This window comes from Cebus imitator, unplaced genomic scaffold (genome assembly GCF_001604975.1).
Source record: "Cebus imitator isolate Cc_AM_T3 unplaced genomic scaffold, Cebus_imitator-1.0 Scaffold253, whole genome shotgun sequence".
Taxonomy (NCBI): Eukaryota; Metazoa; Chordata; class Mammalia; order Primates; family Cebidae; genus Cebus; species Cebus imitator.
Window position 1 is genome coordinate 2156928 of NW_016107568.1, and position 18903 is coordinate 2175830.

General features: G+C 35.1%; 1 protein-coding gene across 1 annotated transcript; it reads left to right on the forward strand.

The window, feature by feature from the left end:
* The first annotated feature begins 15127 nt into the window (after positions 1 to 15127).
* On the forward strand, positions 15128 to 16148 carry LOC108282957 (olfactory receptor 10Q1). The gene has a single exon (XM_017499007.2). The coding sequence runs from the start codon at positions 15161 to 15163 to the stop codon at positions 16118 to 16120; it is 960 nt and encodes a 319-aa protein (XP_017354496.1). The 5' UTR covers positions 15128 to 15160; the 3' UTR covers positions 16121 to 16148.
* Positions 16149 to 18903: the final 2755 nt, after the last annotated feature.

Sequence of the window (18903 nt, forward strand, 5' to 3'; positions counted from 1 at the left end):
TCCATCCAACAGCAGCAGAATACAAATTATTCTCAACAGCACATAAAACATTCTCCACCATGTATCACAAAACAAGTCTTAAGAAATTTTACAAAATCAAAATCATGTCAAGGGTTTTTTCTAAACAGAATGGAATGAAACTAAAAATCAGCAACAGAAGGAGTGTTAGAAATCATACAAATTCATGTAAATTAAACATGCTCCTGAACAACAAATGGGTTAATGAAGAAATTAATAATGAAATTGAAAAACTCCTTGAGGCAAACAAAAATGGAAACACAATGTACTAAAAGCTATGGAATACAACAAAAGCATATAAGAGGAACATTTATAATAATCAATCCCTACATCAAAAAAGTAGAAAGACTTTACATAAACAACCTAGTGATGTGCCTCAAGGAACTAAAGGAGCAAAAACAAAATAAACTCATAATTAGGAGAAGAAGGAAAGAGCAGAGCAGAAATAGGTAAAATTGAGACTTTAAAAAAATACAAGAGATTAACAAAATAAAAAGATTTTTTTTAAAAATCAACAAATTTTTAGCTAGACTAAAAAATAAAAAGAGAGACAACACTCAAAATCTGAGATGGAAAAGAAGGGATTCAACCGATACCATAGAAACACAAAGATCATTACAGTCTAGTATGAACAACTATAACCAACAGATTGTAAAACCTAAAAGAAATATAAATAAAGTCCTCATGTTTTAGCCATGAAGTCCTTGCCTATGCCTGTGTCCTGAATGATATTGCCTAGGTTTTCTTCTAGGGTTTTCATGGTGTTAGGTCTTATTTTTAAATCTTCAATCCATCTGGAGTTAATTTTTGTATAAGGTGTAAGGAAGGGGTCCAGTTTCAGCTTTCTGCACATGGCCAGCCAGTTTTCCCAACATCATTTATTAAGCAGGGAATCCTTTCCCCATTGCTAGTTTTTGTCATGTTTGTCAAAGATCAGATGGTTGTAGATGTGTGACATTACTTCTGAGGCCTCTCTTTCCATTCCATTGGTCTATATTTCTGTTATGGTACCAGTACCATATTGTTTTGATTACTGTAGCCTTGTAGTATAGTTTGAAGTCAGGTGGTATGATGCCACCAACTTTGCTCTTTTTGCTTAGAATTGTCTTTGCTATGTGGGCTCTTTTTTGGTTCCACATGAAGTTTAAGGTGTTTTTTTTCCAGTTCTGTGAAGCCGGTCATTGGCAGCTTGATGGGGATAGCATTGAATCTATAAATTACTTTGGGCATTATGGCCATTTTTACAATATTGATTCTTCCTAACCAAAAGCATGGAATGTTTTTCCATCTGTTTGTGTCCTCTCTTATTTCCTTGAGCAGTGGTTTGTTGTTCTCCTTGAAGAGGTTCTTTACATCCTTTGTTAATTGTATTCCTAGGCATTTTATTCTCTTTGTAGCAATTATGAATGGCAGTTGGTTCTTGATTTGGCTCTCTTTAAGTCTGTTATTGGTTTATAGGGATGCTTGTGATTTCTGCACATTGATTTTGTATCCTAAGACTTTGATGAAGTTGCTTATCAGTGTAAGGAGATTTTGGGCTGAGATGATGGGGTATTATAAATATACAATCATGTCATCTGCAAATAGGGACAATTTGACTTCCTCCTTTCCTAATTGAATGCCCTTTATTTTTTTTCTTGCCTGATTGCTCTGGCTAGAACTTCCAATACTATATTGAATAGGAATAGTGAGAGAGGGCATCCTTGTCTAGTGCCAGATTTCAAAGGGAATGCTTCTAGTTTTTGCCCATTAAGAATGATATTGGCTGTGGGTTAGTCATAAATAGCTTTTATTATTTTGAGATGTGTTTCTTCGATACCTAGTTTATTGAGAGTTTTTAGCATAAAGGGCTGTTGAATTTTGTCAAAGGCCTTCTCTGCATCTATTGAGATAATCATGTGGTTTCTGTCTTTGGTTCTGTTTATGTGGTGGATTACGTTTACAGACTTGCGTATGTTGAACCAGCCTTGCATCCCCGGGATGAAGCCTACCTGATCATGATGAATAAGCTTTTTGATGTGCTGTTGCAATCAGTGTGCCAGTATTTTATTGAAGATTTTTGCATCTATGTTCATCATGGCTATTGGCCTGAAGTTTTCTTTTCTTGTTGAGCCTCTGCCGGCCTTTGGTATCAGGATGATGTTGGTCTCATAAAATGATTTGGGAAGGATTCTCTCTTTTTGGATTTTTTGGAATAGTTCAGATGGAGTGATACCAGCTCCTCTTTGTATGTCTGGTAGAATTCAGCTGTTAAACCATCTGGACCTGGGCTTTTTTTTGGTTGGTAGTCTATTAATTGCTGCCTCAACTTCGGCCCTTATTTGTCTATTCAGGGTTTCAACTTCTTTCTGGTTTAGGCTTGAGAGGGTGCAAGTGTCCAGGAATTTATCCATTTCTTCCAGGTTTACTGGTTTATGTGCATAGAGTTGTTTGTAGTAATCTCTGATGGTAGTTTGTATTTCTGTGGAATCTGTGGTGACAGCCTCTTTATCTTTTTTATTGCATCTATCTGGTTCTTCTCCCTATTTTATTAATCTGACTAGTGGTCTATTTTGTTGATCTTTTCAAAAAAATAGCTCCTGAATTTATAGATTTTTTGAAGGGTTTTTTGTGTCTGTCTCCTTCAGCTCTGCTCTGATCTTAGTTATTTCTTGTCTTCTGCTAGGTTTTGAGTTTTTTTGATCTTGCTCCTCTAGCTATTTCAATTTTGACAATAGGGTGTCAATTTAGGATCTTTCCTTGCTTCTCGTGTGGGCATTTATTGCTATAAATTTTCCTCTAGACACTGCTTTAAATGTGTCCCAGAGATTCTGGTACGTTGTGTCTTTGTTCTTGTTGGTTTTGAAGAACATCTTTATTTCTGCCTTCATTTCTTGTTTATCCAGTCAACATTCAAGAGCCAGTTGTTCAGTTTCCATGAAGTTGTGTGGTTCTGAGTTAGTTTCTGAATTCTGAGTTCTAATTTGATTGCACTGTGGTCTGAGAGACTGTTTGTTATGATTTCCATTCTTTTGTATTTGTTGAGGAGTGATTTACTTCCAATTGTGTGGTCAATTTTAGAGTAGGTGCGATGTGGTGCTGAGAAGAATGTATATTCTGTGGATTTGGGGTGGAAAGTTCTGTATATTCACTTAAAAAAAAACTATAAAACACTGATGAAGGAAATTGAAGGAGAAACAAAAAAATGGAAAGCCATCTCATGCTCATGGATGGGAAGACTAATATTGTCAAGTGCCATACTGCCCAAAATGACATATAGATTCAGTAAAATCCCCATCAAAATACCAATGACATTCTTCACAGAAATAGAAAAAAAAAATCTAAAATGTATGTGGAGCCACTAAAAACCCTGAAGAGCCAAAGTAATCCTGAGCAAAAAGAACAAAGTTGGTGCCATCACATTACCTGACTTCACAGTATACTGCAAAACTATAATACTCAAAACAGGATGGGATTAACATAAAAACAAACACATAGACCAATGGAGCAGAATAGAAAATCCAGAAATAAATCTATGCATTTACATACAATTCATTTTCAACAAAGATGCCAAGATCCTACACGGAGGAAAGGATGTCCTCTCAATAAACAGTGCTAAGAAAACTGTATATCCATATTCAAAATAATGTAACTAGACCTCTATCTCTCATCACTTTCAAAAATTAAATCAAAATGGATTAAAGACTTAATGTAAGACCTGAAACTATGAAACTACTAGAAGAAAACGTTGGAGAAATGCTTCACAATATTGTTCTGGGTAAAGATTTTATGGAGACCTCAAGAGCACAGACAATCAAAGCAAAAATAGATGGGATTACATCAAGCTAAAAATCTTCTGCATGACAAAGAAAACAATCAACACAAAAAAGTAACAGAATGTGAGAAAATATTTGCAAACTATACATCTGACAAGGGACTTATAACCAGAATATATATAAGCAATTTTAACAACTCAATAGCAAGAAAACATATAATCCAATGAAACAATGGCCAAATGATCTGAATAGACATTTCTCAGAAGAAAATATACTAATGGCCAACAAGTATATGAAAAACACTGAATAGCAGTAATCTAAGGGAAATTCAAATCAAAACCACAATGAGATATTATCTTATCCCAGTTAAAATGGCTGTTATCAAAAAGAAAAAATCACAGATGCTGGCAAGGATAGAGGAAGGGGGAATGCTAGTAAATCATTGGTAGAAATGTAAATTAGTACAGGCAATACGAAAGTTCCTCAAAAACTAAAAATAGAACTACCATCCACCAATCCCACTGCTGAGTGTATACCAACAAAAAAGAAAATCAGTATATCAAAGAGATATCTGCATTCCCATGTTTATTGCAGCACTATTCAAGATAGTCAAGATATGGATTCAACTTAAGTGTTCATTAACATATAAATAGATAAAGAAAATGTGACATATATACACAATGGGGTACTGTTCAGCTATTAGAAAAGGAATGAAAGCGTGTCATTTGCAGCAATATGGTTGGAACTATGGAGGTTATTATGTTAAGCAAAATAATCCAGACACAAAAAGACAAATATCCCATGTTCTCACTTATTTGTGGAGCTAAAAAAGCTGATAGAGGGTGTAATGATGATTACCAGAAACAAAGAAGGACATGAGGGAGGGGGTGATGAAGAGGGCTTCATTAACAAGTACAAAAATATAGCTAGTGAGAAGGAATAAGTTGTGGGGTTTGAAAGCACAGTTGAGTTAAAAATAGTTAACAAGTATTTATTTTATATTTCAAAATGTAAAATATTTCACGACAATAACAAATGATAAATACTTGAGGCGATGGATATGCTAATTACCCTGACTCAATCATTACATATTGTACACATGCATCAAAATATCATATGTACTCCCTGAATATGTCTAATTACATATCAATTAAAAGCTGGAATAAAATGCATAGTTCATAGAATATTAGAGATAGAAGGACCCATAGAGTCCATGTAATCCCAAATTTCACATCACAAATGAAGAAGCCCATATAAGAGCTTTTCTACTTGCCTGAGGTCAGCAGTTGCTACATGCCAGAGTCATGACTAGACCCTAGACCTCCAGAAGTCCAGCCTACTATTGAGTTAGTTCATTACAGATGTTTCGTGATCTCAAGCTGGATTGAGTGTCTGCCTTCAACAACTCACTTGGGAAATTTTTCTTGAATGTAGCATAAGTAAGCCTCTGTTGGGTAGAGGAAAGAAAGGAGAACACTCACTTGGAATCCCCAGACAACAATTTTCTACAGTAACCACAGAAAAGAGCTGCCTGAACACTTTGCCTTAGTTGATTGACCCTGGAAATTTTTTCAAATATTTTCTCTAGTTGGGTTCAGTTTAAGAGGAACCACTGGGGAAACTCCACCTCTTTGGAGGCCCATTAATTTTAAAGAGATTTCATAAAGGACACTAATCTGTTTAAATTTGGCAAGACTGGACTCTGAGTAAGTCTATCAGAATCTATTTTCTATCATTGAGAAGAAACAAGACTTCTCATTCAGGACTTGAATTGTGATTATTCCATAGTATCACTCTTCCAAAGGATGTCCCTCACTCTACTCCATCCTTAACCTAAATTTCTAAGATGTGATTCTTCTCCTGAATACAAAGGAAACTTCCCCATTGGCATCCGAATACTATGAGGATATCATATACTGTCTGCTTGTCATCTCCAGGAAATGCTGCACAACATGAAACTCACAGACCCTCATTCCATTATTCCCTGTAAGAAGATAAGGAGAATCTCTGTGGGAGGGTTCCTTTCATCATCTTCTGCAGGAATTCTTAGCATCTCAGCAAAATGTTAACCAATTTATAAGTGAATTTGCTTAGGTACTGATGGAATGAAGCAAATTTCAAAGTGGTAAGGGAAAACTTCAAAAGACCTTTTTATTGATTTGATTTTGATTTTCTTTCTAAAAATCAAAACAAATTTTACTATGATTTGTAACTGGTTAATATACATCAATATTGATTTTTTTGTGGACAACAGATAAAGTATCAGAGTAGATATTACTATCTCCTTTTACAGATACAGAAAAAGGAACTCCATTAAATGGCTGAATTTCTCAGCATTGCATGCCTAATAAATGTAAAGTCAGGATGTAATTCAAGTCTTTTGCATTTTCTTTCAGTGTTCTTTCTGTAGGACCATCCTGAAGAACATGGCATGGAACTCATTTTTTTCAAGCAGCGTTATTAAATCATAAGCAGTTTCCTGGTGTTATGTGAAAAAAAAAATTTTTTCTATGGTGAAATAGAGTTGGGAATTTCTTCAGGTAAAATTAGGCTGGTGGCTTTACATTAGGACTGCACAAAACATTGTGCTAATTGCATTGTTAATATCTGAGAGAAAGTGTGAATGTTTTCAGATTTGACACAAAAGCTTATTTCTGGGGCATCATGAAAAATTTATGTTCTATGGAACACAATTTAGAAATGAGCTCCTCAGAGAATATTTAAATTCTCTTATGTGTTATGTTCTCGTACAAAGCCGAAACTGGCAATCATGCCTCATAATTCTCTTAAATCCTTCCACATAGCTGAGCCCAAGACTTGAGTTTCTAACAGATACTCAATATTTGCCTGCTTGGTTAACTTATTAATAAAGTACAGTGGCCTTAGAGTCAAGATAAAGAGAGGGTTTTCTGGAAGTTCATACAAGAAACACCTGTCACTGAGATGGGGAAAGATGAAGATCAGGGAAAGATCACACTTGAACTGAGTTCTGAAGGAAGAGTAGAAGCATGGAAGAGAAAAATCTACAAGGTGCAGGGAGTAGATGATGCAAAATCCTCAGAGTGAGAGAGATCATGACAGGGAACTGAAAATCGGTTAATTAACATAAGGCTGAGAGTGCAATAAGGAGAATGAGAAAAGAATACCTTCTAGAAATGAGACATCACACTTAATGAGTCTTACTGTCAATCCTCACAATAACTCTGTATGGTAACTACATTATACTTTCTGTCCATATAAACCTGAGATTCATGGAGATTCATAATTTTTCCCACAGTTCTAAAACTGGCAAATGACAAATCCAGGACTCAAATGTCTCCTAAATGTGTGATTAACTATGAATGGCAGAGCACTGAGTGTCATTAGAGGAAATAACAGGTAAGAAAAATTTTGAAGAGTTATTAAATTATTCTACAAATGAGATTGTCTCCCTTACTTGTGTGCATAGCACTAGACTAAGCTTGGGCATGTGTATCTGCTACATAGCCAGAATCATACTAATGTGTCCTTTCTGTATAGCTGTTTGCATGCTTTTAATAAAGTGTATAGCTTTCTATACAGACAAAAAAAGATATATTGAAGGCATGTCTATGTGCTCTACTCTGCTAACTAATACAGTAGAATCTGGAATCTGACCTCAGGTATCCTATAAGTAGCCACATGCTTTTGGGCAAGGCTTAATTTTGGTGAGCCTGAGTTTTTGCATGAAAGATATAAGGGGATAGAACTAAGCATATCTTGAGTTCCCTTAAAGATGTAGAGTTTCTATTTTATACATATTTGCCAAATTAGCAGGCATTTAACACATTTGACTAGGCTTTTCTATGGTTCCATGGCTCCCTGACATTTTCAAAAGTGCTTCAGTTTTATATGTAAATGTTTATGTATTAGCAGTATGCATAGATTACACATTGCAACACTGCCCATCAGCCACTGAACAATAACTGCTACCTAGATGAGCTTCTTAATATTATCAAACTTATTCATTCAACAAGTACATCAATCACTTAACCGCTGTGCTTCCCACGAACTATCAGCTGAATCCATCCCACCTAGGTTCCTCTTTGCTGCATATAGTAAACAAAAAATATAAAGACTGTACTGAGAAAAGCCCCAATTTGTGTGGGGCTAAAGCAATTAAATAGCCTAATTGGATTGTAGAAGGAGCCACTGAATATTGGCTTTGAAAGAAAGTTTAAAAGATAGGAGATTTAACTACAAATTATTTCAAATTAGTTCAAATATGATGAAGATACGGGGGTAAACAAGACAGATATCCTGGCCTTTATGGAGCCCAAATATAACCCTGATTGAAATTTTCGTCAAAGAGGCATTGCCAGGAGTTCATTGTTTTAAACATAAGCTGCCCGAGAAGCAATAAGGGCACCAGAAATCAGTGGATTCTGTGGATGGTGAGGATGACAGGGTTGAAAAGCTCTCTTACAACAACTTTGGGAAGGGTAACAGAATAATGAGAATAACAAATACTGCTCATATATTTGCATGCACTTTTAGGTGATAAAGTTTTGAATGTCTTAGGTCATACAATAGGGTGACGCAGATCCAAGAGAGTGAAATTTATTTGCACAGAGCTCTTTTATTATTTTTTAATTTGACAAATGCAAAGTAGTATGGAGATTCCTCAGAATATTAAAATAGAACTACCATGTGATCCAGCAATTCCACTACTGGGTATATATCCAAAGGAAATGAAATCAGAGTTCCAAAAGATATCTGTACTCCTGTGTTCATTGCAGCATTATTCACAATAGCCAAGATATAGGATTAACCCATGTGTCCATCAACAGATGAATAGATAAAGAAAATGTAGCATATATGCACAAAGATCTTTTATAAATGAAATAAAAAAATGCATCCAGGAAAGATTTGTATTAAGAACTTTCAGGTGCCACCAACCTCTCACGCATTGGCCACATAAAAATGTTGAAATAGTCGTATATTCAATTTATGCCAATGGACACGTTACTTCAAGTGAATGGCCAACAGAGGTAAATTTCCATGACAGAATCAATTAATTCTAGTTAAATACTTCAGTAAGATGGAAATGCATTCAAAAATTTATCACATACCTGGAATGATTAACCTAATAGTAATGATAATATTTATTATTACATTTCATGAAAAGCTGGGAGGAAATGTGTGACTCTACTGCACAATAACATTAGCTTTTCACCAATTTCTATTTTGATCAAACTCCAGAGTGCAGAATATAACTACCCAGTTACTGCACTGTATTTCATCTCCCTGCATATCAAATGTCATGCTATTAAGAAAAAAGCCAATGAGTCATTCAAGTGTGAATATATGTCACAACTGATAATATGCAAAAAAATATTTAGGGCCTTTAAAAATAATTCCCAAAGAAACTCCAGAAATGGTTTGAATACGGTAAAATCATTAAAGTCCAAGTCCTTTGAAAATGATCACTGGAAAGGAAAACACTAATTTGTAAATATAAATTCTGACGTGCTTGGTTTTTAATAGGTTATAGCCTCACATTGAACATGTGTGCTGGTATTTCCTTGCAATCACTCAACTGTAATATTCCAGCAGACCTTGAGTTCCCAATGCCACATGCTTTGCTTTATTGACAGCTTATGTTTTGCATCAAATATTGGCTGCTCCCATTTAGATACAATATTGATTATTTGATGTTCATGTCTTAATAAGATAGAATCACTTTTAAATAACTTCGTAGGTCAAAAACTATCTTATTTGGTTTTAACAATAAATAATTACAACTATTCTACTGAAATCTCACTTCCATTTTATTCTTCTTCCTTTTCTTTTTTACTCTTCTTTGTGTTTAAGGTCTAGCAGAGCCACTGTAAGATCTAGTAGGAGCCTCACTCTCCACTCTGGAAAAGATAAGAACTGAAGAGAAAATAAATTCCAAGAGAAACACATCACTACAAGAAAAGAGGCAGAAGTGCAGGTACACTCATTGGAACAATATTTCAGAAATATTACATATTTGAAACATTTAATCTTCATAAATTTTCTATAAGCATCCATATTCATATCCTCAACTATACATTAGGGAAACAAGGCTCATCAAATAATGTGGTCAATGCAAAAATTAAATTAGTAAGTGAAGAAACTGAGTTTCACACCCATATCTAACTACAAAATCCATGTGACTGACACTCTACCATCCTTCCTTCCTTCCCGACACTAGTTCAGATACGAAAGGATAAAAGTAGACTTTTAACTTATCATATGATTGCGAAATTGTATATGCTCATAAAATTTGTAAATACAGAAAATCACAAGCCATTGCCAAAAAGATCCACAATCGCACTAACCAAGCAATACCCATTCTTAATATTTTGAAGTAGGTTCTATTTTTTATGAATAAATACAATTTATTTTTTAAATTAAATCCTGATATAATGCTGTTTATAACCTGCTTCTTCATGAGGATTCCCATTCTGCTTATTTTTCTACAATGTCATTTTTAAACAATTACACCTGTTCCACAAAATGAACAGACTACAGTTAATTTATGCATTCTCCAATTATTGACATTTAGGTTGACATAATTTTTTACCATTATAATGAAAACAGTGACAAACATTCTTGTCAATAATTTTATGCATGTTTAGTTTCTAAGAATAAATTCCTAAAAGCAATATTGCTGAATCAAAGTGTATGCATTTCTTCAAGTCTTTCACTGTGTTACCAAATTGCATTTCACAAATTTTTATAGCAATGTATGCCTCCACCAGTATATTTGGGAATACATCTTTCCTTGCAACTTTTTTTTTTTTCTTTTTGAGACAAAGTCTCGCTCTGTATCCAGTCTGAAGTGCAGTGGCACAATCTTGGCTCACTGCAACCTCTGCATCTTGGGTTCAAGCAATTCTCCTGCCTCAGCCTCCTGAGTATCTGGAACTACAGGCGCATGCCACCACGCCCAGCTAATTTTGTATTTCTAGTAGAGACAGGGTTTCACCATGTTGGCCAGGATGATCTCAATCTCGACCTCGTGAACTGCCTGCCTAGACCTCCCAAAGTGCTGGGATTACAGGCATGAGCCACCACGTCCGGCCGTTCCTTGCAACTTAAATAACACAGGAATTATCATTTTTCTATTGCTATTAGTTTACAAACAGAAAATAGTATCCCATTTGTTTAATTTTATGTTTATTTGAATATTAACAAAATTTAACTTGGATATATTTGTTTGCTTTTGCATGTTTCTTTTTTGAATTTCCATTATTTGTTTTTCTGATATTTTTTATCCGAATTGTAAAAGTTCACTTGCTATTCAATTTGCTTATTGTGTTTTTGCCTAGAAAATGTTAAAATTTTTATTCTGTTGCATTATCAACATTATTTTGACTCTGCCCTTTGCTCATTTGGTTATAAATGTTTATCTAACCTGAAATCTGAGTAACATTCATCTACACTATCTTCTAGTTTTCTTTTACTTTTTAAAATATTTTAAACCAAATTCTGTTAGAAATAAATTTTGAAACATTTAATCTTTGTAAATTTTTTGTGAAGATCCATAATGTTTATACATTAGAGAGTTAATTTCAAAAACGATTCCCTCATTGTCCTAATGCTATATTGGGAAATTGATACTTTCTAATTGATTTGAAATAGTAAAAATATTTAAAACACTTCACACTGAATGGGTACTCTGTGCCTGGATTGTTCTAAATACTTTCACAGAATAATTTGTTCAAGTCTCACAACAACCTGAGAAGGTAGGTAAGTGTATTTTCAGTTCTATTTCACAGATAATGAAACTCATGCATATAGTAGACAGAGACAATATATTATAATAAAGTGATGAAGGCAAGAGACCCTGGAGCCAGTCTTCTAATGCTTAAATTCCCATTCCAACACTTACTATCTGTGTAATCTTGGGCAAGATAATTAACCTCTCTGTGCATCCATTTCTTCATCTATAAAATAGTTTAAAAAGGCCCTTTATAGAGGGCCATTATGAAATGACTTAATAAATGTAAAGTGCATAGCGTAATGTCTGACCCAGTAAGTGCAATAGAACAGCTAGCCATTATTACTGAGTCTGCCTACTCAGTTATTTGGGATCTCTAGTGCTCCACAAGTACCATTTTAAGACATGATAATATATAACATATTTTATAACATAATTATTTGTTACATATCTTAATGTCATGTGATACTAGTTTCACTCTGTTGTTTCACTCTTTTCAATATACTTTTGTATTTTTACTTGTTTGTTCTTCTAGGGATTTTGATAGGATTTGCATGGAATCCATACATTATTTCAGAGTCAATTAACATCAAAATATTGAGTTTTCCACCCAGGCACCGATGTGTAAAATTCAGTTGTTTTCTTCAAATCATCCTACTTGTTATTTATTGTTTCTTCACTGGTGTGTTATTTATCATTTATTCATTCATTCACTTTGGTTGTTTCTGGGGAGAAAGACATTTTCTAACAGTATCATTGATTTAAAAAAGAAAGAATATCCTGCGATTCAAAGCATAAATTACATAATGGCTTTAATGATTTTACTTTGATTTCAATGATACAAATAGACATGTATTCCTCAACCTTTTGATATAGGGTCAAATGCCTTACACTGAGTTTGTATTACCTGAAGTCAAAACCTTTCTTGCCTGGATCATGTATTAATTCCAGTTTTAGTGCTTTTATTAACATGAAGTGAAAAATTAGACTCAAATCAAATATAAATATAAAATTATTCAAGATGTTATTACTTTCCCTCCTAGCCTTTTATAATGGTCTGGCGCACACCTTACTCTACCACAATTATTAGCAACTTGTAATTATCAAGTATTTCTCAAGCATTTAAGTATTAATATTTATTAAATATATTTATATTCACAATAACACTATTGGATTTTGTAATATTTAATAAAATTACATAAGTACAAAAATAAATGCACATGATATAAGCAGGCTGTGCAAAATCCAACCACTTATGTACCTGCAAGTCAACTTTGGGTGTAGGAATGTTTAGATATAGTAGAGAGCAAGCTCAGATCTCTTGTGTTCAAAGTGTCATATTTAGCATATAGCATGTTGTACAGAGGAATGAGGAGTATTGGTTCATCAGATACATCAGTTAAGTGAAGATTAGTTAAAAGACTCTCTATTACATTTCATTTGGAACTAAACACCATGAAGAATATTTTATTTGTCATAACTTCTTCAATTTATTCTGCTGTGTTTTCAGTAACCAAATCTATATGTTTTTAAATTTTATTGCATTGGTTAAGTTCTAAAGTACAATGCTAAACAAAAGTGATGTTAGCCTTTCTATATCACTATATTTATACTTCACTGAATTTTTTTCATTTGTGAATGTGAGACTGTCTCTTCTAGAACATAAGCCCCATTTAGATTTATTTTCATAAATATTTACTTTTCTCAGTTTAACCTATTTTATTTTTTAAGCTTGCTCACATTTTCTTTTGTCCCAGCCTTTTAGTTTTTGCATTTTATATTCTTGGTAACATCTAATTAACCAGATATTTACTGTATTGACTTTACTATGTTGGGTTTCTTAACCTGGGGAACATGTACTTGAGTGGTTAAAAATTATTCCTTTATTCTTTTGTTCTCTATACTATATTTACTTTTTTAAAATCTTCTGATCATTTGGAGTGCATAGGCTGGTTTTTATTCTATTGATTATTGTTCGGGAATATGTTTGAAATATGTGTTTGGATATATATGGTTATGACTAATTTCTCTAATTAATCACATTAAACAAAATATTTATTGAATCTTTTTGTACATAGGTTTAGGATATTAGCATATTTTCATTTCTCCCATCCCTCCCTATCAATATTTCTATTATATAAATAGTGGTTGTAAATATATATAATTATTTTAGTCTTTGCATTTTATATTATGCACATCATTAAAAATTATTCTTAGCAATTCTTTTTTGCTTTTACAAATATTTTCACTATTTAATATCAAATATATATTGTATTATTTGCTTTTTCAAAACATATTATTTTACATTACAACTTGCCCAATCTTAAAGTATATAGTCTGATTAATCTGATTACCCATGCAGCAACTCATAGTCTTTCTTGAGGAATTTTTTAAATTGTATTTAGGATGAACTAGTTCCTAAGCCTTTGCAAATCTGAGAAAGTCTTTATGTTGCTTTAGTACATAAATCACTAAGGCTTTGGTAAAGAATTCTTCCACCCCAATTTTTTTTAAAACTCTGTAGATATTTTGTATTGTCTCTTAAATTTTTGTATTAAAATAAAGTTGTAGTCTAACCTGAAAGTGCTTAATTCATAGTAAGTTTAACTTCCCAGATGCTTACACATCTCTTATTCTCTTGATTATGTTATTGCATAATTCAATTGTGCTATTGCATTTTTAGTTTCCTCATTGTCTTTTCTTATCTCAGGAAGCTCCACTTTAACCTGACTCTGTTCACTTCCCTTTTATGTGAATCTATTTGGGTCCAAAAGTTTAGCTTCTTGTTAGAAATTTAGATAAAATGTTCAAAAGAGTGGAAATATATGAAGAGCACATATGAGAAAAGATTGTAACAAAGGGTGTTTTCCTAGGTGTAGGTGGAGTCAAAATAACTGAATGTAAAGTGAGTAACTTACAGTATAGCCATAAAGCAATGGAAAGAACAAAGGATTGCTTCAGAACAAGAATAACATCTGCAGACATAATGTTGAAGCCAGCTACAACAAAGTACATGCTTTATCATTTCATATATAAGTTGAAATATAGTTACATCAATCTGCAATGATAAAAGTCAAAAAGTGGTTGCTTTTGTGAGGCATAAAGACTAAGAAGAGACATGAAGGATGTTTGTAGGTCGCTGGAATTATTCTATTTCTTAATCTTTGTAGTGGTAATACTCGCATATTTACAATGTTAAAATAAATAAACAAATCAAGCTGCACATTTAGGATTTATGAATTCCTCCACATGTCCGTTATATTTCAATGAGAATGCTTACCAAAAAAAGTAAACAACAAATTCATTTATCTAATTTTAAATATGTGCAACCTTACAATTCTTCACTGTAATTAAATACAAGAAAATAATTAGGTCTTGTCAATTGGATTGAAAATACCAGAGGGCATGGGGGGGAGACATTTCACAAGGAACATCTACATGTGTCTATATGTCTTGCCCCCAGGAGCTTCTTCAGATGACCATCTATCCCATTCATGAAGATTTCCAAGAAAAAGTATACCAAATCCTCTATCGTGAATTCATTCGCATGTACTGTGATTGGAAACTAGCTACTAAAAAGGTAATTCCAAATAAAATTTACACTCCTGCTTTTATTCAAGCAATAAAGCAACTCAATCAAGAAGAGCTCAGGGCTTCCTAACCTTTTGCACAAGACATGCTTGTGCAGAAACCTGTCTTCAACCAGTCTGACCCCACGGAGTTTGTGTTCCGTGTGTTCACCACAGTCCCTGAATTCCAGGTTCTTCTCTTCCTTCTCTTCTTCCTCCTCTACTTGATAATCCTCTGTGGCAACACAGCCATCATCTGCGTGGTGTGCACACACAGCACCCTCCGCACCCCGATGTATTTTTTCCTGGCCAACCTGTCTTTCCTAGAAATCTGCTACACCACCGTGGTGGTGCCCTTAATGCTTTCCAACATTTTTGGGGCCCAGAAACCTATTTCGTTAGCTGGATGTGGGACCCAAATGTTCTTCTTTGTCACCCTCGGCAGCACGGACTGTTTCCTCTTGGCGATCATGGCCTATGACCGCTATGTGGCCATCTGCCACCCGCTGCACTACACCCTCATCATGACCCGCCAGCTGTGCGCGCAGATGCTGGGCGGGGCCGTGGGCCTGGCCCTCTTCCTCTCCTTGCAGCTCACCGCCTTAATCTTCACCCTGCCCTTCTGCGGCCACCGCCGGGAAATCAACCACTTCCTCTGCGATGTCCCCCCCGTCCTGCGCCTGGCCTGCGCTGACATCCGTGTGCACCAGGCTGTCCTCTATGTAGTGGGCATCCTCGTACTGACAGTCCCCTTTCTGCTCATCTGTGTCTCCTATGTGTTCATCACCTGCGCCATCCTGAGCATCAGTTCTGCGGAGGGCCGCCGCCGGGCCTTCTCCACCTGCTCCTCCCACCTCACTGTGGTCCTGCTGCAGTATGGCTGCTGCAGCCTCGTGTACCTGCGTCCCCAGTCCAGCACCTCAGAGGATGAGGAGAGCCAAATTGCGTTGGTCTACACCTTTGTCACCCCCTTACTCAACCCTTTGATTTACACCCTTAGGAACAAGGATGTCAAAGGTGCCCTGAGGAATGCCATCATCTATAAAGCAGCTTCTGATGCCAGTTGAAGCCTTAGGGGCGCTGGGCTGGGTGTCCATCTGTTGCTGTGTCAGTGAACTCCAAATGACATAGAACTGTAGTATTTACGTTCCCACACTTTGCACTTGATGTTTCCTTTTTGCCATATTTGCCCCAAATTCACAATTCGTGCTCATTTTTCTGAAGTGCTTTGACTAAGATATGAAAATTTTGGGCAGAAGTTACAGTGTAGGAATGCTAGTTTACTTAAATCTACTTAAAGTAGATTTAAGCATTTGCCCTCACCCATGTCAATTGCCGTGTTAGGAACACCCCATACATACTGTGAATAAAGGCTGATAAACAAAGGTGCCTTAAGTAAGGAATATTCATAAAGACATATTTTACTCAAATAAATACATTTTATTATTCTTTTGGGTATCAGCATATGGCAAACAATAGCTCACTTAATGCACTAATTTCCTTTGCACCATACATCCCAACTGGTTGCTTTCATTTTCTTTCATTCATGCCAGGGAGGTGACAGGAATTTTCTTTCATTGATTAATCACCTACTATGTGCCAGCCCTACTAGTCTATGGAGAATTACATCTGGTCGATGCCAGCCCTGCCTGCACAGGCCCTCTGTGCTAGTGGCTCTCACACTAGTCTTTGTTGTTGCTTCCTCACCACCTCCTACATCTTCATGAGGGCTGCTGCTCACAGATCCACTGAGCAGATAGCACTACTATGGCACTACGCCTACCTCAGCATAGTTTTGTAGCAGGATAGCTGTTATCTCTTCAAGTACTTGCATCCCAACCTCAAATAAACCCTCAAGTAAAATCCACTTCCCTTTATGATATTCACAGTGGACACCAAACAACTTAACCTTCTCATTTACACCCTGAGAAACAGCCAGGCACAGAGAGCTCCATGGACAGTTCTTACCAGGAATTACCTCTCCCAGAACAGGTAGGGAAGGGTAGAATCTATCAGGTGAGAGTCTGGATCCAGATCGTAAGCTGATTTTAGTTAGCAACTACAGGAAGAGAGTGAGGATATCTGCTAGTGGGTATTAAACAGACCTAAGAAATTGTTATAACCTTTTTGAATGCTATATGTTTATGTCTATGAAAAACCTTCAAAAGTTTCTATTCTTTAATTTCAGAATTCTTATTCCAAAAATATAACCCCAGAAAATTAACAGAATGTCAAACAAAACAAAATATAAGTGAGTTTATTACATTTATAAAATGAAAGTGATTAAAATCTAATTTCCAACGATATTGGAAACGGAAACATAGCATACTAAAATCATTAATATTTAGTAATAAAGGGCAATGTTTATCGTTATACCTGTAAGTGATAAAATCAAGACTAAAGCTTGTATTTGCAATAAGAGTTCAATTTTATAAAAATATATACATGCATAATGAAGAATACATCAAAAAGTTATCTGTGATTTCTAGAATCATGAATTTTCTAATTTTCATCTTTATTAGTTTAAGTATTTTCTGTTTTCCAAAATAAGACTGTGTTCCTTTTATAATCAGAAGTGTAATTTTGAGAAGGAATATGAGGTTCATGTAGACTTATTTGGCATGTAAACCTCCCATCGTCATAGTTCAGATCCATTTTTTATATTTTTCTAGATTAGGACTATTTTGGGGGGGTACTTCTTTTTCCATTTAAAATGCTTTTGGAACTCCTAATTTTTATCCTGATTTCACATGAGGATAAGGAGAAGAACTACAAGGTGTTATGTATTCTGGGAACAGTCATTGGATTTTACAGTATGTTAGAAATGCCTTGCTTCTATTGGTTTGGCTCTGTGTCCCCACCCAAATCTCATCTCAAATTGTAATCCCCATGTGTCCAAGTATCAGGGGAGGGGAATTAGTGAGAGGTGATTGGATCATGGAGATGGTTTCCTGCATGCTTTTCTCATGAAAGTGTGGGAGTTGTCACACCTCTCTTGCCTGCAGAAATGTAACATGTGCTTTATTTCCCCTTCAGCTTCTGCCATGACTGTAAGTTTCCTGAGGTCTCCCTAGCCATGTGGAACTGTGATTCAATTAAACCTCTTTTGTTTATAAATTACCCAGTCTCAGGTAGTATGTTTATGGCTGCATAAGAATGAACTAATACACCTTCTAAATACAGTAGTTCACCCTTATCCAAAGGGAGTACTTCCAAGATCCCCAGAGGATGCCAGAAACTATAGATAGTATCAAACCCTACACATATTATGTGTTTTTCCTGCACATACATACTTACAATAAATTTAGTTTATAAATTAGCTATAGTAAGAGATTAACAACAGCAACAATAAAACAGAACAATTAAAACAATACACTATAATAAAAGTTATATGAATGTGGTCTCTCTCTCTCTCTTAAAATATCTCATTGTACAGTACTCACTCCTCACTCTTCTTCTCATAATCATGTGAGATGATATAATGCCTATGTGATGCGATGAAATGAGGTGAATGACACAGGCATTATAACATAACATTTGGCTACTATTGGTTTTCTGATGGCCAGAAAAAGAATCATCTTCTTGGGGTGATCTTGGATCATCAAGCTATGATGATGTCCATGGTTGGATTTCAGAAGCATAAAATGTTATACAGTGTGGATACACTGGACAGAGGGACAATTCATATCCTAGGCAGGACAGAGTAAGATGGCAAGAGATTTTGTCATAATACTCAGAATGTCAGGCAATTTTAAACTTACGAATTGTTTATTTCTGGATTTTCTATTTAATATGTTCAGACTGCAGTTGAAACTGGAAAGCAAAACTGCAGATGGAAGGAAGTGGGGAA